This window comes from Haemaphysalis longicornis, unplaced genomic scaffold, assembly GCF_048455015.1.
Source record: "Haemaphysalis longicornis isolate Haplotype H1 unplaced genomic scaffold, Haemaphysalis longicornis Haplotype H1 scaffold_3, whole genome shotgun sequence".
Classification (NCBI taxonomy): domain Eukaryota; kingdom Metazoa; phylum Arthropoda; class Arachnida; order Ixodida; family Ixodidae; genus Haemaphysalis; species Haemaphysalis longicornis.
Window position 1 is genome coordinate 4749335 of NW_027526335.1, and position 20046 is coordinate 4769380.

The window sequence follows — 20046 nt, forward strand, 5'->3', positions numbered from 1 at the left end:
TCGTCGCAACCTTTTTCAGGTTGTGCGAAACCTTGTGAAGGTACGGAACCACTTCACTCCACTCGTAAGTTCTTTGATACGCATTCGTCCTATGCTTACCCTTCGCTTTTTGAAGGAAGGTTTCCGCCACCACATTCACGACCGACAAAGGGAAGCCAGCCGACTAAAGTCGTTGCACCTGATTGTCAAAACTGCCTGTCCCGTGCCCTCTCCCTTGTGTGTGTTTCTTTGCGCTACTCAGTATGTTCTATGATATTCCACGTAACATCCGAGAGCTCCTCAGTACTACAGCTAGGCTTCGCTCGCTAGACAGAGTTCAAGTTCCGTAGGCGGTCTATCCGGACCCAGAGATTTTTAGCAGCCTCTTCTGTATCGCTCTTGTGATCGCCGCCGTAGTCAGGTGCTCCACAGCTGCTGGCGACTGATGGCCGAGGGTTTGGTTATTCAATTATTCCAAGTGGGGCCAGCTACTGCACCAAGGTGGCGAGATCCTCCCCTCCTGGTGGAGTGCTGTTTGTGTTGCCAATAGCCTTCCCAACATGGTTACAACTATCCTGTTTGGCTTCTGATGTATCCGGGATGATGGTTACTTTCGGACCAGGCAGCACTCCACACCTCGGATATTCTAGCAGCCAGACGGAAAGAGAGAGAAGCGTTCAATTAGAATCGGAGACGTTGCTTGCTGCTGTTGTACATAGCAGGATTCGGGTTCTCCTAACAAATTGCGGTCGTTTTTTCCCATTTCGTGTTTAGGGTAAATAATGGTCTTAGATCGAGGACAAGCTGAGCGAGTGCGCAAACAAGAGCGGCCGCGGTTGTCGTCCGCTTAACCAGATCAGCACTACATATCACTAGTTGTGCGGTAATCACTTTGTGGCGCCCGTCGACTGAATAACCATCTGAGAACGAAGCGGTGCGGGGCTCGCTTGAAAACATGGCTGGGCTCTGATTCTTAAAACACGTTGCGGAGGCGCGAGGCACGCGTTGAAAGTATCCCTGCCACTGGGGTTTACACATCAGCAAGTACATAATGAAACGAGGCCAATAATGAAAAAATTGGCTCCATTTTCCGTGTAAACACATTTTAAAAAAAACTTACGCATTTGATGCCCCGTGCTATATCTCTGCTCCGAGGCGCAGCTTATGTTGCGGGCCGGCAGACTTATTTTAACCAGCTGGTGAATGTGGATGAAACGTGGATTAAACGTGGATTAAACGTGGATGAAAATCTTGATACACGGAAATTCTGTTATTTCCATCTACTTCAGAAAAACGGTCGTGGAAAACGGAGATCGAGGCCACTTGTGGTCAGGAGCAAATGGCTTAGCCACTGAGCAGCTCCTGAGGTCACTATTGTCATATATTAACAACTTGCAGTTGTCGGACCTTTTAAACAAATTATGTCCTCTCTGTGAAGGTGGACGGAAAGCAAAGTTTTAAACGACGCGCACAACAATTGCGCATGCGACGTCCCTTGAATTCACACAGGTGGCTCTACAAAGAGTGAAACCAGATACTCTGTAAGCCGTTACCTGGTACACGGGGGAGGGGGGGGGGGGGGGGGGGGCGTCCCGAACGCAGCAGCAGCGTCGGCCACGGCCGGGTTAGAGCGGGGAGAGGAGTGTCTTTCGGAGGGTGAGACAGCGGAACCTAGCCATCCTGATGTGATAGCTTCGGACCACACCACCACGCGACACAAGCGCAAACACCGAAACAATTCGGCATGTGATCTTAGCGATTCCCATTTATACCGATTTAAGCTAGTTGTTTAGTAAGTTTGAGAACTGCGAGAAAGCTGAAGGAACTTTTATAATCGCTATTTATCAGTACAAGTTGCAACTTAAGCCTTTAGTACTTTTGTAACGCCTCTCAAAACACAACCGAATTGGTATTCACCAATTCAAGAAACGGAGTCGCATTCGTGGCAAGCAGTGCGCAAAACGTAGCGTTTCTTTAGCAGTCAGATGTCTGTGTGGTTTGTACATTTTCTTTTTCCGCCCTGCAAACCAATCATTAAAGTACGTGTGCCGTACGACCCCTTTATTCCGTCAGCTTCGGGTTACGTGGAGGTGCCGTTGAACACGTTAATGAAGCCGTGTGAAGGCACCGCTCAATGGACGCGAAGCTGCGCCAAAACAGGCCCAAAACAACCACCTCTAAAGCCGACGACAGCGTCGTACCGCCGCCGCCGCCGGCGGGGAGCCACTTCTGTTAGGGGAATGCTGGGTAAATTCGCCACGCCATATAGAGCGTGCTCGATAAGTGAAACCATCCGCCCTCCTTTTCCTCCTCCTCCCTCCTCCTCCCCCCCCCCCCCTCCCGCTCCCGCCGCCTCCTCCGCGTTGGGAGTTTGTTGTCCCGCACGCCACGAAAGAACCGTTGGCTGGTGGAGCTAGACAGCTTTGCTTTAAAAACTGCGCAGACCAGGTCACTCACTCATTTGCGGGACGGGAAAAATAAGACCTATGCGAGTGGTAGCCGACTAAATAAGCATCTGCGAACAAAGTGGTGCGAGGTGCGCTTGCAGACATGGCTGAGCTCTGATTCTTAAAACACGTGGCGCAGGCGCGATGCACGCGTTGAAAGTATCCTTGCCGCGGCGACCGCTCACGTTTGCGCCCTCATGTGCACGCGCTCGGCAATGTCTGGGTATTTTTAACTGCGGACACAGAAAATTGTGATTTGTTAAACAGCTTCGCTGTTTAGAAGAGGCGCTACGTTTTCGCCATGCATTCAGAACTGTTGTGTTTACAATGCAGACGCTTATGAGGCCAGCCACGGAAGGGGCAACGTAGTTTCATTCATTTTCTGTGCCAGAAAGTTAGCCTTGCCAAATTCAAAAAGCGTTTTTGAAAGTGTACAGCAAGAAGGAAAACTTTTTTCCAAAAACAAAGCCAAATATGACATTTTTTACTGCAGATAAAAGCTTCGCGGGCGCGAGGAGACTTTTTCTTTGAATAATGTAAAAGTAGTGTATAGGAATTTGCTTAGTAATGTGGAATGGCTGGTCCCACTTTGAGCGGAGAAAAAGATGAGCATGTGAATGAGTTCATGAAGAGTGCGCTGCGCCGTCTAGCGAGAAGTGTTATTTGAATTTTTTGCAGGTAAATCATACGATTGAGTATATTTTTGTTGTTTTTAGACGCACATCACAGGTCTGACTGGAAACATATCTTTCGATGAACAAGGTAACCGCGTCAACTTTACCATTGACGTGGTTGAAATGACAATGAACAGCGAAATGGTTAAGGTAAGAAAATTCTCACAACAAATTTAACCTTACGTGTGGTCATGTTTATCTGTCGGCCAGTTACTCAACTCTTTCTTTAATGAAAGCCAGGAATATTACACTCACCTGGTCACATTTGCTCTCGACAGCTCACAAAAGAGGTCTCAGTTGTGTAGCGTTTCTTCGTCGAACTATAACAATAGCATTTCGGCTTCAAAGTGCTGGGCCATAAAGGCGGTGCTATTCAGAGTATTTTATGCACGTTGGCAGGGTTCCCCTAGTCACGATTATTTAGCTCAAGCAACTCCCCTCGCTATTCGTGCAAAAGCTCTCACACTCCGAGGATCCTCGTTAGACAACTTTGTCTATACATTTAGTGAATGCGTCCTCACGATTCTGTTTTTTTCACTGCCTAGATAACATGCACTGGGGCCCTCGTCATCTGCTGCTTACGCAATAAGGTGTCAGGCCCATAGTGTTTGCATTTATGGTTTGCGCCAATCTGTATTTCGCGCATGCATGAATGAACTTAGAGGAGGATTAAGAGTTGCTTCTCTCGCCACGCGAAGCAGTATTGAACCCGAACAGTATTCACCTACTTCAACGACGAAATTGTACTAACATTTATTGTGGGCGGTAATGCCAACCAGTGTTGCTCCTTTTTTCCTGGCTCAGATTGCGGAATGGGGCGATAAAACGGGTTTGCACTCGCACCCGCCCAAGTACAAACGAGTAAAACAAGACAGTGAACTAGAAAACAAGACGTATATTGTGACGAGTATTTTGGTAAGTCATGGTTTTCGTTCTCTTACACACGTTACTGTTAAAACTTTATGTTAAAGGAAGGCATAAACAGTAACTCAATTGTTGATGACTTATTCATTGGAATTTGTATTTTGTGGTTGGGTCGGGATAATATATATTTACTAATTTTGCATTTTTGCTATAGGGCAGTTGCGACTCTGTACGCATTCTCGGGATCCGCAGTTTGGGCTTAGGGGTTACGCTACTAAGTACACTGTGACAACTTAAATTCCGAGAGGCGCTCGCTAGTTTTCCATGGCAGCCAGAAACAAGAACCGACCACTTAAATGAAATTTAGGCCCACATTGCGGCGTGAGGCGCTCAAAATAAAGCTCATAATCATCCACCAAAGCCAGCGTTGCAGCCATAGTGTAGCTTCTTCGCAGAAACCCAAACTCGAATTATGGCGTTCTTGGTACGATTCTACAGAATAAAACCGAGTAGTCGTTCTTGTTTGAAGCTAACCTAAGCATCAACCACACCGAAAGGCGTATTCCCGCACATATAATGGTACAAACGTCTTCCGTAACGGTTGCTTCGAGAATTCTTTACAATAAACAGTAAATTCTCCTTAAGGGTTTTCATTTATTGAGGTAAACGCTACTGTGTCTAAACAAGTACAGAGAACTTCCCCTGATGGGGGCTTTCAGCATTTTGTGCACAGTGCCCCAGCAAGTTACCTCTCACCAGCCAAGTTACCCCCGTTACCTCTCAGACTTCAAAAAATCTCAGACTGGTTGTTTTATTTGAATTCCTTAATAGGAAGAGCCATACCTGATGTTCAAGAAACCCGAGCCGGGTCAAGTGTTGGTTGGGAACGACCAGTTCGAGGGCTATTGCAAGGACCTGGCCGACCTGATAGCAGATCAGGTGAAGGTGAACTACATCCTCAAGCTCGTCAACGACTCTAAGTACGGTGGCCGTGACGTGAACTCTCCCGCCGGATGGAACGGAATGGTCGGCGAACTGATCCGCCAGGTAAGATGCGCAACGTTAAAATGCTTAATATGCAGTGGCAAGAAAGCAGGTGCAAACGTACTTAACCACGGGAAGGAAACAATTGCAACCGTCAATAATTATGTTTGGAGACTGTAGTGTGTTAATGACCCGTGAAGACAAAACTCACGAAGTGCGCGTAGAAATATTATGAGTAAATTGCCGAACACACGGAAAGAACAATGACAATGATGTTTACTCACGTATCGGCAGGGGGCTTGCCTTCGTCGAAGTGCGCTATTTCCTCGTGTATACATACATACATACATACATACATACATACGTACATACGTACATACGTACATACATACATACATACATACATACATACATACATACATGCATACATAAATGCATACATCACACGCAGGGCGCTGTTAAGATAGGCTTTTGTTTTAATGTTTACAGTAGCAAACGAGTTTCTTTGCTTGAACGATGAGTGCATACAGGGTGGTTGCAGCCTTCCAGCAAAAGATTGTATATTTGCGATGTAGAAAGCATGTTGAGAGCAATTCCCTTCAGTTTCTAAACAACGAAAGTTCTAGTTTAAGGGAACGCCAGACGACAATCGCAATTTCGTGTTTAAACAAAGTACGCAGCACTTAAGAGCAGCCTATGGGAGCTCTCCTATAGTGCAATATAATTTGCATGTGTTAGGTGCTTCGCTAGTGACGGCATTATAAGAACATTGTCCAGTACTAAAAAGCGTATGCAACAGGATTCCGGGGCCAGACAGTTTTAAAATTGAGTTCCAAGCTCATTCAAATCACGCACCTTTAAACGCGCGGTGATCGAATAAACCTGTTGGAGCGACATTTAGACAGAGAATGGAAAAATAGTTAATCTATTTTAAATTCTACAATGCAAAGGCTTGAAAGAGGCTTTGAAAAAGGCCCTTTTAAACATAAGAAAAAAAATAGTTTGACTAGGAGAAACTTAAGTTTGCTAGAGATGCGTTAACTAAATGATCGTAGCAGTTCAGTGAAATCACCGCTTTTTTGAGTGCTGGGAAAGGACATGGCGTGCGTGAAAGCATTAAAGAATGGGAGTGCTTTTTATCCGATATACAGCAATGCACCACTCTGAATTTGGCAATCAGAGTGGCAAACTGTGCTTCAAAGATAGGACGAGCGTGGAGAAGGGAGAGGCACAGACCGGTCGAAAACTGTTTGTGCGAAGAAGAAGGGCGGAGATGAGTGCGGATCACCACACGGGCGTGCAGAAATTTCATTAACATCATAGAAATGACATATGCGAGAAGTAAGTCACTATTGCTATAATTTGGAAGGGGGAACAGGAGTAGCAACCAATAACGAAACGACTAGAGAAAAAATATTGAGTTTTTGATCCGAAAAGAAACAAATATTTAGACGGAAAGCGAAGGATATCTAGCCCGTACCCTATTTTTACCTTTGCTTAGTTGTGAAGTATTAACATGGAATAGTTCATTCTAACAAGTTAAATTCAGTCGCGAATTTTCCGTTACAATATTTTAAAGCCTCACAAAAACAAAATACACCACATGAGAACCCCATGCGGAGCGCGCTGGATTTGCGCGCCGATCGAGCCCACAGCGCGAAACAGCGCGAAACAGCACCATTTCGCCTTTCTTGACGGCGTTTATATTTCTTTATTGGTTTCTGTATACACCTTTCTAACTTATTTTCAATTAACAAAATGCTTCTACTGTCCGTTATACACATATTTTGAGTCAAGTATGCCTAAGCTTTGCTTTGCGCTGAAACTTTGAAGCTTTTCTTGGCGGGTTATTCACCCAGGCAGGAACATAGAGGGTTAATGCACAACAGTTCAGCAACTGAACCACACACGGTGACGGGTCTGCTAGGGGGTGAATGTAACGACGTTAAGTTTAAATTTCCCTAAGAATTGAATTCACTGGCGTGAGCCAAGGGTAGTGGCGGCAGTAGGCACGAAGAAATTCATATCGTCCGTAACGCAGTTAACCAAGAGATTCTGGGGTGGGTCAAGAAGTCAATCTAGGCAAACAGAGCGACTGCGAGTCAACACGTGTGCTCTTCATGCATTATGCCACACGCTTTTAACTCTATGCAGTTTAAATCACACACAAGTGACCACTGTCACTACGTTTATTTTGTGCGGATGATTGTGTGTTTAGCATGCCTTCGTTTCTAGAGCACTATGGTCTGTATTGAGGCTTCATTTGAATACGGCAGCACTGGAGGTCAATTCTAGAAGCCAAAATGACCATCTGTCATAATACGACAAGTTCGTGTGGTCTGGTTTGTGAAACGCGGACAAAAAAATCATGCTTTGTAGAACAACTTCACGAATATAAAAATTTGTTCTTGGAGATTGGGAGGCTTCTAAATAAAAATGGTACCAAGCCTCGTACTAATACGGTTGTTCAGATATGAAGGCGCCGGATTAAATATAAAACGAAGCAACAAAAAGGAAATGACTGCGTTTTCCATATCACAAAATCATCCCCCTCTTCCCCCGCTTTTTGTTTTTGCTTCTTGCGCTCATTCCGACTTCTAATATGGCAACGCTTGGATGGGAACGTAGACTCGCTAAAATCGGGTGAACGAAAATAATTGCCGCTTCGACTTTGTGCGCCATTCGTTTTGTCCACTCCACGAAAAGCTGGCGCCATCTTTGCTGCCATTGCCCATATTATATCGCTCCCATCTCACTTCCCGGTCGCAATTTATTCCAGCCTACCCAAACCGTCAGAAGTGCTAGCTATTCGGAGACATCTCGTACACATCTTTATAGCCGTAACGTCGCGTGGCTTCTGATTGCGCTAGGGATATTGCAGCAACTCCTGTGGTACAGTTTGAACTTCCCGCCACGCCCATAGCGGGGTAACGTTCCGTTTGGCTGTTAGGCGTTGCTGGAAGACAATGATGAGGACAAGAGGTGCGCTTCGAACCGTGCAAAAGAGAAATAAGAACGTGGAACGGTTGAAGCATGCAGGAGCTCATTGCTTGTGGGCGCAAGTTCACCTTGTTAAATAAACAGAGTTTACCTTTTACTTGTAACCATCGCTGCAGAAGTGGCAGAGCTGTGGGGTACATGATACCCCAGTCGTTCAGGCCGCTTCACATCGAAGTGTCGCCCGTTCATGGGCGAACTAGTCGCCTCTTACTAGGACTACCGGTGGTGTGCGACCGCCTACCTGATCGGGCAACCAAGATCACAGGACGTACCGCCATAACTGTGAACTTGAACCTGACTGACGCCCCTCTTAAGTAGGGGGTTCAGCAGCCGCGTACACCAAAAGTCTTCCACGGCGAGCCTTAAGACGTGGAAGACTGGCTGGAGCACTTCGAACGTGTCGCCTCATTCAACGGCTGGGACAACAGCCGTAAGTTGCGAGACGTGTGCTTCTTTCCATGTGCAGCTGTCCCGCTCATGGCAGTCCTTTCAACAATGATTACTCTGCATTTTTTTAGCGAAATGAAAAGTTTTTTGGCAAAGCTAATATTTGGGGTGAGTGCTTGCTTTGTGCACAGTTTCAAGTCGCGCACGTTCCGCGACTACGTTCCTGAGCCATGGAAACTGTACCATAGAACTGCATGGGGTGTAAGATTTGACAGCAAATTACACAACACATATTCCGAAACCTGGAAAGTTCTTTTAGTATTTTCATCTTCACGTTGACTTCTGGCTTTTTGCAAATATCACTTTCCTAAAGTGGTTTTGCTAGGTTCCTGAGAGATTGGAATTTTGAGCGAGAAAGCAGGGTATGCTTGAAGAATGTGCGCGAACGTGGTTTGAGAACCATCATTCCACATTTTCGTCTTGGGAAGAGTTCCGCCAGTGACTACTAGCGACTTACACGAGCAGTGACCGCAAGGAAAAGGCAGAAGCTGCTTTTCAAGCTAGAAATCAGCGCCATAACGAGAGCGTTGCCGAGGATGTACACCGAGGATATGACCCATCTTTTTAGGCGCGCAGATGCCTCCATGGCGGACGACAAGGAGGTACGGCACCTCATGCGCGGCATCAAGCAGGACATCTTCGCCGCGCTGATGCGGAATCCCCCAAGAACAGGTTGCCGAATTCGTCAGCGAGGCAACGACAACTGAAAGCGCACTTCAGCGTAGGGCGAGGCAGTACTGCCGAACTGAAGCCACTGTCTCCACCGAAAGCTGCATGACAGGGTTGGAGAACAACTGCCTCGATTTGCCCGAACTGGTGAGAAAAATCGTGCGAGAGGAGCTCTAGGCATTGCGCCAGCATCAGAATCCAGCGCCGACGGTGTCTATCGCCGAAATGGTACAAGAAGTACGCCAAGCTGTGCGTGCTCCTGAGCCAACAGAGGAGCCACAGCGGGAGGAACCAAGATTCTCACACACAGCTGCTGTGCAGCAATACCACCACCGCCACACCTGCGCCGACGCCGGCGCTCAACCTGAGGCCTCGCAGAATCCTGCCATATCCGCTGGAAAGACAACTCCGAAAAAGTGATCTGCGGCGCACTCCTGACTGCAGACCACTCTGTTTGCAATGCGGAGAAGAGGATGTCTACCGCGCATGCCCGTACCGCCGTATCGGCTTGCGAGGATTTGCACCAAATGCTCCGAGTCCGAGGAATGGTGAGCGGCCGTAAAAAATCGAAGACTACCTCGCCGAACGACGGAAGGTTTTCGCACCGCGGTGCCCAAAGTCCATCTTGCCATCGCCCATGCAACGCCGATCCTCGAGTTCACGCTTCGCCCCCAGTTCTGCTGACCGTCCATCGCGGAGCCCTGAAAGCCGGGGAAACTAAACTCAGCGGCTCCGGGAAGTGAGGTCGCTGACGTCGACTTTTACGAAGGACCTCTTCTGCGGCGACCACGAGCACGGTAAGAGAGAGGCAAGCGGCCAGGCCGAAACCGAGAACTGTACCACCCAACATGTAACGTGCGATGTCTTTGCGGAAATCGATGGACGCGAGATGACTGCGTTGGCCGACACTGGGGCGGACCATTGCGTTATAAGCAACTCTTTCGCCACAGCACTCAAGAAGATGCTGACGCCTTGTTCTGGCCTGCAGATTCGCACAGCCGGAGGTCACCTGAGTAGTCCTGTGGTCATGTGCACTGCTGGGATTAAAATCAAAGGGTTCACGTACATCGGCACCTTCGTCGTCCTACCTGAATGCTCAAAAAGACTTAATCCTTGGCATGTACTTTTTACAAGCAAATGGTGCAGTTATTGACACAGAAATCAACAATCAGATTTTCCATGAAGCGACCCATAAAAAACATTCTGCAGAAATTCAGAGAATTATCTACTAGTGCGTAGCATTCTTATGCCGCCTGTTTTGAGTGGAGTTTTTTCCAGCCAAATTTTTTTTCTAAATCCTGTCCAACTAATTATCTCCAATTACGCTATTATAACGACTGGAGGTGAAACTTTCACGAAATCTTCAATATTGTGGAAATGCCAAGCGTTATACGTTTTGCCATTTTCCGTGATTTTTAAAATATATTTCTTATTTTTTAGTTTTCAAAAATTCGCCGGACCAATTATCTCAATTTACGTTACTATAAGTATTACATTTAGAGCTTTCACGAAATCTGCATTATTGTGTAAATGCAGGGTGTAACACGGTTCGACCTTTTCCGTAATTATATTATATTTTTCATTTTTTTAGTTTTCTTAAAATTTCGTTCGGCCAATTATCTCCATTCACGCCATTCTAACGATTACATTTGTAACTTTCGCGAAATCTGCAATATTGTGGAAATGCAGGTCGTTACACGGTTCGCCATTTTCCATAATTATTTTATATTTTTCTTATTTTCTCGGCTTTTCAAAATTTCGTTCGCCAAATTATCCCCAGCTGCGCTATTACAACGATTGCAGGTAGAACTTTCCTGAAATCTGCAGTATTGTGGAAATGCCATGCGGTATAAGTTTTGACATTTTCCGTAATTTTTAAATAATTTTTATGTTGTAGTTCTTAAAAATTTTGTTCGACCAAAAATTATCTTCATTTACGTTATTCTAACGATTTCATTGGGAACTTTCGCGAAATCTGCATTATTGTTACACGTCACACACTCCAGGCCGTTACTCGCTCCTGGCTCTGAGGGTACTGGGCAAAGAATGCTACGCATTGAAAGCATTGAACACCGACGCGACAAGGCTTTACGTATCATTGATGACGACGGTGTCACCCTTCCCGCTAACCCAAGTGTATTCGTCAACGTCATGAACGATACATTTCAGGACTATGAAGGGATATCCGTAGGAAACATGCGGTTACTTCTAGACAAAGTTATCTGCATTGTGAGGGGATCGGTAAAGCTGGAAAATGGGTGCACGCCCGTCTTGATTGCCAATTTCTGCTACGAGTGCCGACATCTCGCGAAAGATACCGCCATTGCATTCATCGAAGAAGTCGCCGAGGTAACGCATTTGACGACACTAGGCACGACGCCGGCAGATACGCATATACAAGGCGTCATTCTACCTGTCGAAGTTAACCAGAACCATTCCGCCACACAGAAGAATTGTTTAATGAGTCTCGTGCACGAGTTTTCTGACTGCTTCGCCGCCGGACTCATGTGACGAAGCACCGCATCCTAACAGGCGAATCCGCCCTACCTTTTCGCCAGCACCCTTGCAGAGTGTCCCCGAAGGAGCGTGAAGCAATAAAACTGTAAGTGCAGGAAATACTAAGCGATATTAACATCCAGCCTTCGAAGAGCGCATGGGCCTCTCCCGTCGTACTTGTCCATAAAAAAAGACAGGCTTCGATTTTGCGTTGACTACCGCCGATTGAAGAGTATGACGAAATTCGACGTTTATCCCCTCCCAAGGATTGACGACACGTTGGACAGGTTGCACGATGCCAAATTCTTTTCATCCCGGGACTTCGATCTGCCAGTCAGACTGGCAGATCGAAGTCGACGAGCGTGACCGCGAGAAGACGGCATTCGTGACAACGGATCGCCTCTTATAAATTCAAGGAGCTCCCCTTCGACCTATGCTCTGCGCCGGCTACATTCCAGCGCATGATGGATACCGTCCTCACCGGACTGAAATGGAAGACCTGTCTTGTATAGTCTTGTATACCTGGACGACGTGGTTGTTTTATTCAGTTCATTTGACGAGCACTTGTCAAGGCGTACAAGTGTGCTGGAGGCTATCCGCAGTGCAGATTTTACCATTAAGCCAGAAAAGTGTCATCTGGGGTTCGAAGAACTCAAATTTCTTGGTCATATTGTAAGTGCTGCCGGTGTTCGTCCGGATCCCGAGAAAACGACTGCCATGACGTCATTTCCTCGTCCAAACGGTAAGAAGGCTGTGCTTTCTGGGCCTCTGTGCCTAGTATAGAAGATTTGTGGAGGGGTTTTCAAAGATGTCACTGACTCGACCTATCAGACACTATGCCCCATTCTTCAAGAGCAAAGACTAACAACAGGCCTTCGACACGTTTCATAGACGCCTACAAAGTGCTCCAGTCGGCGCCGGCACGCAAATCCGCACGGGTGCCATCTATGTGGAAAGTGGCGCTATTGTTGTACAATGGCAGGCTGGATTGGAAAAGGTTGTACCATACGCTATAACCAGTGGCGCAGAAAGAAATTAATAAGAAATTATTCGGCGACAGAAAATGAATGTCTTGCCGTCATCTGGGCTATCAGCAAATTCATTCCGTACCTGTATGGTAGGCCATTCAGAGCGGTGAGCGACCACCATTCCCTCTGATGGCTTGCGAACCTCAAGGACCCTTGCGGATGGCTTGCTCGATGGAGTTTAATTTAAGGCTACAAGAGTACGACGTTACAGTGGTGTATAAGTCGGGCAGCAAGCACAGCGATGCTGATTGTTTGTCGCGGGCACTGATTTCCACCGATTACCCTCAAGCCGTGGAGGAACACTTTCCATTTGTCGGGTATGGCTTCCAGCCAACTGGCCGACGTGGAGCTCAAACCACTCATCATATACCTGCGGAATAAGAACGCTGGACCAGCCCGGGCTGTTCATAGAGGACTAGTCACCTCGTTCTGCTACTCCACAACGTGCTTTACAAACGAAATTATGGTCAGAGTAGAGAAATTTCTTGCTGTACCGGCAGAACTACGCATGGAAATTTTACCAGCATTCCATGACAAGCTTGTAGCTGGGCACCTAGGGGTCACTGGCACATTCGCAAGAATTCGTAAGAAAACCCGCCGCGGTGGCTCAGTGGCTAAGGCGTTGCGCTGCTGAGCACGAGGTCGCGGGTTCGATTCCCGGCCGCGGCGGCCGCTTTTCTGATGGAGGCGAAAAGCAAAAACGCCCGTGTGTACGAGATTTCGGCGCACGATAAAGATCCCCAGGTGGTCAAAATTAATCCGGAGCCCTCCACTACGGCGCGCCTCATCGCCTGCGTTGCGTCGGCGCGTTAAACCCCACAATCAATCAAATCAATCAAAGAATTCGTAAGAAGTATTAGTGGCCAGAGCTCTTAGGCTCGGTGCAACAGTCCGTGAAAACGTGTCGGGACTGCCAGCACTGGAAGACGCCACAAGTCAAACCTGCAGGACTACTTCACCCGCTATACCCTCCTGACGCATTGTTTAGGCAAATCGGAATGGATTTACCGGGCCCCTTTCCAGTTAATCAACTCCCACCGTTGAATGGTGTCCACACCATTTGAGCTTATTTTTGGCCGCCCAGTTACGACAACCCTCGACGCAATGCTCCCTGTGGATAACGACGTGGTAACCGGCACCGGCGCTGTCTAATTCACGCAAACAGCTGCAGAAGCTCGTCAGCTCGCAAGATTTCGCATCCGCAAGCGACAAGCAACAAACGCCCGGCAACATAACCTGAGACGACGGAATGTGGAGTATCTATGAGCAACACAGCGCGAAAAAAAGGCCAGGAACGAGACAAAGACTACAAACAAGCGTTGCAAGTATCTTCCCGGCGATCTTGTTTGGGTATGGACGCCTGTGCGCCGCCATGGACTGTTGGAGAAACTGCTTCGCCGCTACTTCGGTCCCTACAAGGTTATCCAACGTATGTCCAACCTGAACTACGAGGTGCTACCCGAGAGCAACTCCAACGCTTCTTCCCCAACGGCGACCGAGTTCTGAAGTTGTGCACGTGGTTCACCTAAAGCCGTGTCACGCCCGGCCATTGGACACTCCCGTTTGACCTACTGTGCATGTACTATTTTCCCGGTTACTGCTGCCCTCTTGCTGACTTGTGTACCGTCTATTTGTTATTATGTTTTGTGTGTTCATTTCCTTTCGTTGCCACTTTCTGTACACGTTCTAGTGGCATCGGGTCGATGCCACCCCGGAGGTGGAGCAGTGCAGCAACTCCTGTGGTACAGTTTGAACTCCCCGCCATGTCCACAGCGGGGTAACGTCCCATTTTGCTGTTAAGCGTTGCTCGAAGGCAAGGAGGAGGACAAGGAGTGCTCTCCAAACGGTGAAAAAGAGAAAGAAGACCCTGGAACGACTGAAGCTAGCAGGAGCTCATTGCTTGTGGGCACAAGTTCGCCTGGTTAAATAAACAGAGTTTACCTTTTACTTGTAACCATCGTTACAACATGATAAAAGTGACATGTACACAAAGTTGGTGGTAAGCGTTGTAAACTAAGGAGTGACTGATTACAGGGACCTATCAAAAACATGCAAACTTAAAAACAGAATCTGTTGAGTAGGCGTGTATTTTTTGTGTAATCACCTTTCTGGGCACTAAATGAGTTTTCCTTGCACTTAGTAACGTCCATCTTCGGTACACGTCCGTATGTATTCTAATATTACAAGCTCTAAGCACAATAGAAAGCAGTACGGCTTAAACTGGCGGACTCGTGGCTTTACTGTGTGCACGTCTATTCAACCAAATAAAGCTATTGATTTTCGTGAGTAAATTTCCGATTTATCTGAGAAACTCACGCGCTCTAGTCACGCAAATTGAATTGTCTCCAGGGCACCTAGTTACATCCAAAAACCAATACAAAAAACTCAGGAAGGAAGATTCAGTTTTGAATGGATATTTTGTTGAGTTAGCTAATACTTTTACTGACCCCCAACCCAGAAATATTTGGACTTTCTACAATAGTGCGCATTTAAAACCTTAACAACAACAGGAAAGCTGTAGTCCGCACCATGTTTGGCCCTCTGCTTAAAACGCGCACAAAACAAATAGTAAAGGAAAGGATATTTCAATGAAGTAAAATGATTACACCATGAGCATATTCAATTTCTTAAATTTCTGACCCAGATGTGACTTTTCTTCATAGGTTTGTGGAATAATCACGGTTTCGTGCATAGCCTTCAACAACAATTGCCCATTAATTCCCCCATACAATACCATACACAATCATTCAGGATCAAGTGGAAACAAGGTGTGCGAATACAGGTCTACATTTTTACACAGAAACAACAGTTTACGCAGCATGTCAACAAAAAAGCAAGGCGTTCTGTTGCGTGTGTTAATACGCCCACCTGGATTCCTGTCCTACGCGGTCAGGCCGTTTTATTCGCACATTTTCGCTTGCTGCAGTACATTCAAATCAGTAGGCAGTTAATTTGTTTAAACGGTTGCTTACGATCACTTCTCCTAGCTGCACAAAATTATGCATCATATCATGCATTATATCATATCATGGTTCAGCTGAACTCGAGTGAACAAAAATATCATGTAATGCATGCAAGAAACAGGGCCCAATCCCGGTTTTACAAGTGTCGCCCAAACTCTGAAGACTCTAATCACACGCCATCGCTTAGCACCGCTAGTGTGAAGAGCCCCAAAAGAATCACTCTTATGGTTCCTTTTGGCTCTCCAATTAATTGCGCCATCAGAATTCCGCGTCCATCAACATGGCAATTATCGGTGTTGCGCTGAGATCATTTCTAACTCTGGACGGCATTAGCCCGGCCGATTGCTTTTAATTTTGGATGCCGCCTATGCCGCGCACTCTAATGTAACAACAGTTTACAAAAACTGTAACGACGGGGGAAGGTTCGTGTTCATGTATGATTAGAAGGCGGGGGTGGGGAGGGGGAGTTCTAGCCGTCAAAAGCAAATGCTAGCAGCACGCCCAAACAAAAATAAAAAAACAGACTCGGAGGGCCTTTTTTTCGGTAAGTGCGATGAACAAATTATCTACGGTGAACTAAGGGGCAGAAATTATCCCATTATTGCGCGGCAATCGTCGAAGACATTAGTTTCTTAAGAGAGAAGCTACATAGATAACAAGCAGGCGTACTGTATACAAACTACCGTTTTAATTACACTTTGGAGGGTGCAGCAGACAACGCAAATGATAATTACTTCTTGAAGACCCACTTTTAACCCCCGGATAACATTAGCTCGGTGAAATGTGAACTTGATCGAAGAAGTCCTTTGAAACAATAATCCCTACTTGCTACACCTGCAGTGATATATTTAGAGGCTAATTGTGGCAACTGGTGTAGCTTAGAAAATTTTGAATTAGCTTAACACTAAAATTGAGCGCAAATGGGAATCTGACAAATCCCTAAATGAATTATAAAAAGGAGGCAGTTACATCGACTCGGCTGTGAGGCCTCTGTGTCCTACATGTTTCCGTTTGGTCAACATTCCAATCATCCCTTAATTTTTCTCCCTAAGTACCTTGCCTTCACGTAGGGCTATCGAACAGAGGTTTTCATGAATATTCTTACTGCTTTTTCACTAGATCATTTCCTGCGACCATGAAAACAATCTCGAATGTAGAAATGTTGAAACATCTGAGCACCAAAGATATAAATGGACAAGTATCCAGAATCACAATATCACTCTTGACGCATAATGCAAATCAGCAGTTATAAGCTGCCAATCTGTGGTATACCTTTCATGAAAGTATTTCTTCCACGCGTAGTGAAGAACTCTTTGCTGCTTCTATAAACCCTGTATTCAAACGGAAATGTCGCAGAACTCGAATGGAAATATCTTCCCACGACGGGCCATATCCCAAATGTTGAGCCAGGACTAGTAATATAAAAAATACTGAGAATACGCGCAACCACTTCTTATGACGTAGTCAATGCAAAGCACTAGTCTCCGCTGGCGTAACGTGCCGTCTCGTTATAATCCCCATCCTTCTCTTGTTTTTTGTCTTCTCAATATCATCACCCCCTTTTTCCCTTAGCCTCAGTACATGTTTTGCTAAATCGTTTCCCGGTACAGAATTGTTATGTGGGTACGTAACACTTTGCTAGACTAACAGCAGCAACTACTGTAACCTTGAGGGCTTCGGACGTCAACCGGTATCCGTAGCTTGAAGGACAATGAGTAAACTGAGTAGTTGGTGCCGCTTCACGACGTTAGGCGTGAAAGCCTGAGAATGGGATTGACGCGCAATGTTTGTCTTAGCATTGGGAATCTCAACATTGAGCCTAACGCCATGATAAGGAGGGTCATGCTCATTGTACGTTGAACTGCAGGTACCGGTTCATGACGTTAGATCTTAAAGCGTAACGTTAGGCCTAACGTCGGGCATGTACCATATCTTTTGCGTATCTACCTGTGGTTCTAATATCATTGGCCGATGAGAATTTACTGGCCGCCAACGGGAATTTACAAGCGTCATTTCTACGGGCCAATGACAATTTCGGTGCCGCAGTTCTCGCACGATGGCTTTGTTTTCCCGTTCAACGAGCCATCAACCATCAACGCGTTCGCATTGAAAGGAACGTACCTATTCTCGTAAAACCCAGACCATAACTTGTCCGTAAACATGACCGTTACCGTTCTCTGGGGCCCCCCGCGGCTTGTTTCTTTTCTGTTATGATTCGTGCATAACGTTGTATATGCAAAAGGATATACAGCCCAAGTCATGCGGTGGTGCCCGAATGTCAACAAACTAGACCGTAACGAGGATTTTAATGGCGGCGTCCTCAATTTTCTTCTCTTAAAGGAAGCGGACATTGCGATCGCGCCCCTGACAATCACCTCAGCCAGGGAGCGAGTAATCGACTTCACCAAGCCCTTCATGTCCCTGGGCATCAGCATCATGATCAAGAAGCCGATGAAAATGAAGCCCGGCGTGTTCTCCTTCATGAACCCGCTGTCTCGCGAGATTTGGATGTGCATCATATTCGCCTACGTGGGCGTGTCCGTGGTGCTGTTTCTCGTGAGCCGCTTCTCGCCTCACGAGTGGCGCTACGAGGAGACCTTCGTGGGACCCTCGGTTTCCAACGACTTCTCGCTCTACAACAGTCTCTGGTTCTCCCTGGGGGCCTTCATGCAACAGGGGTGCGACATCTGCCCCAGGTAGGCACCTCTGGAGGGAGCACGACGCTGCCGCTGCCGTTCGCAAACCGTATCTCTCGAGGACGCGCGTGAAAGAATAGTCCAGCGTTTTGCCTAGGGCCAATGGATTCAATTAAGAGCAGCGCAGCGAAGGCTAAGTACTAGAATGGTGACATTCTTGCTAAGAGCACTGAAGTTATTGTGGTTTTTCTCTACTGCAGAAAGAAACACTAAAAGGACACTTATAACATCATGTAAACGTTGGGGCACAATTTAAACTTGATGGAATATTATGAGGTCAAGACAAAATTATATCCTCGTTTTATGGCAGAAAAATGCATAGCGCATGCGGACGAGGGAAAGAAAAGAGAACAGACCCCACGGAGCGCTACTTTCAACTAGTTTTTATTGGAAAAACACGTCAATATACATCTGCACTTTTAGCCCTCTCACCGTCTATGTCCACGTGTCGCAGCCATGCGAAGAAAAGCCGAATCCTTATCAGTTAGACTTAATGACGGTCCGCTCACACACGTCGACCCCGCCCTCACAATCAATTCTGCTTCCATAATCTCTCGTACCAACTGCTCTTTATGTTTCGCTCGGACAATGCGTGACTCAAACAGTGGCACGCAGCCGAAGTCGTGGTAGTGGACAGACAAGTGACCATCCAGGTGGTTGATAACATTTCGTCTGTGCTCTCTGAAGAGGTCGTTAAGACCGCTTGAGAGAGTAGATTTTTCTGCAATGCTACTCCAACTCGCCCAGGAATCCGTACTCGTAGTTTTATGAGCCTGTGTTACAATTTTCACGAACTCAGACCCAGCGGCGTAGTTGAAAGGCTGCAGGGGCTTTTTTGCGATAGAATGCCCGTTGCATAAAAATAACCTATTTACAAGTAGACATGGGCACCCGTCTCTCTAATGAAGTCAAGAAGGGAGTGGTGTTGGGGTCCCCAGAGCCACCGCTGGAGGTCGGGGTTCTTCCAGGATAAAGGCTGTGTCTTCCAGGTGTCGCTTCCTGGCTGAGTCCAGTGAAGGACACACTCATATTAAATGGTCCGCATCAGCTTCGGTTTTGTAAAGAGCACAAGCATTCGTCAATGTGAAGCAATCAACACGGCCGCTGTAATTTTGCCCCTGAAAGCTCAAACGGACTCATAAAGTTAATTGCTTTTTGGCATAAGCACACCGCTAACTTCGTACATTATGGTTACTCTAGTTTCCAAGTGGATAGGGCGCGATCATAATCCGCCCCTATAACACCGCTGCCTCATTCGCCGACACAGCTGGAAACGTGACGTAGCACCAGCGCCCAGTGCCGGGGGCTAAGAGTGCTGGGGGCTAAAAAAAACGCCAAGAAACCAATAAAAATTGTAAAGCACGGGCACTAAGTATACAGGTAAACACACTAACCCGCGCTATCCTCGTATTATTTCGTATTGCGTAGTATTACCACCATTAAACGTTTTCCGTGTCGGCTTCACAACGTCACGTTGGTGTTCCGTCAGCCACGTTAGGGCGAACCTTTTATGATGCAAAACAGAAGTTTCAGCTGCGATGTCCGGAGAGTACGGTTTGCGAATGAGTTGCTGCGTGGTGGCGTCCGTGCCGACCTCTACCGGAGCCAACACCACCCAGACATCAAGGCATGCAAGCTGTGTCGTTCTCATCCTCCGCACTGAGACGTCGGCGACGTCACAATTGTGGTGGCCACATTTTACCTGGTCCCGTGGCCTTGATATCTTGGTGGTGTTGTTTTCCGGGACGCTTCCTTCGACCATCAGTGTGGGCACCGTTTCCGCCTCCATTCCCTTCACT

At 46.8% G+C, this 20046-nt stretch overlaps 1 protein-coding gene across 4 annotated transcripts in view; it reads left to right on the plus strand.

Moving 5' to 3' along the window:
- The window catches only part of LOC144173879 (glutamate receptor 1-like), a 294845-nt gene that overhangs the window by 237168 nt on the left and 37631 nt on the right, over positions 1-20046 (plus strand). For all 4 annotated transcript variants that reach the window (XM_077702179.1, XM_077702177.1, XM_077702180.1 and 1 more), the window contains 4 exons: positions 3143-3250; positions 3905-4015; positions 4796-5011; positions 17892-18247. In XM_077702179.1, coding sequence (XP_077558305.1) covers positions 3143-3250; positions 3905-4015; positions 4796-5011; positions 17892-18247 — 791 coding nt within the window. The remainder of the gene's footprint in view (positions 1-3142; positions 3251-3904; positions 4016-4795; positions 5012-17891; positions 18248-20046) is intronic.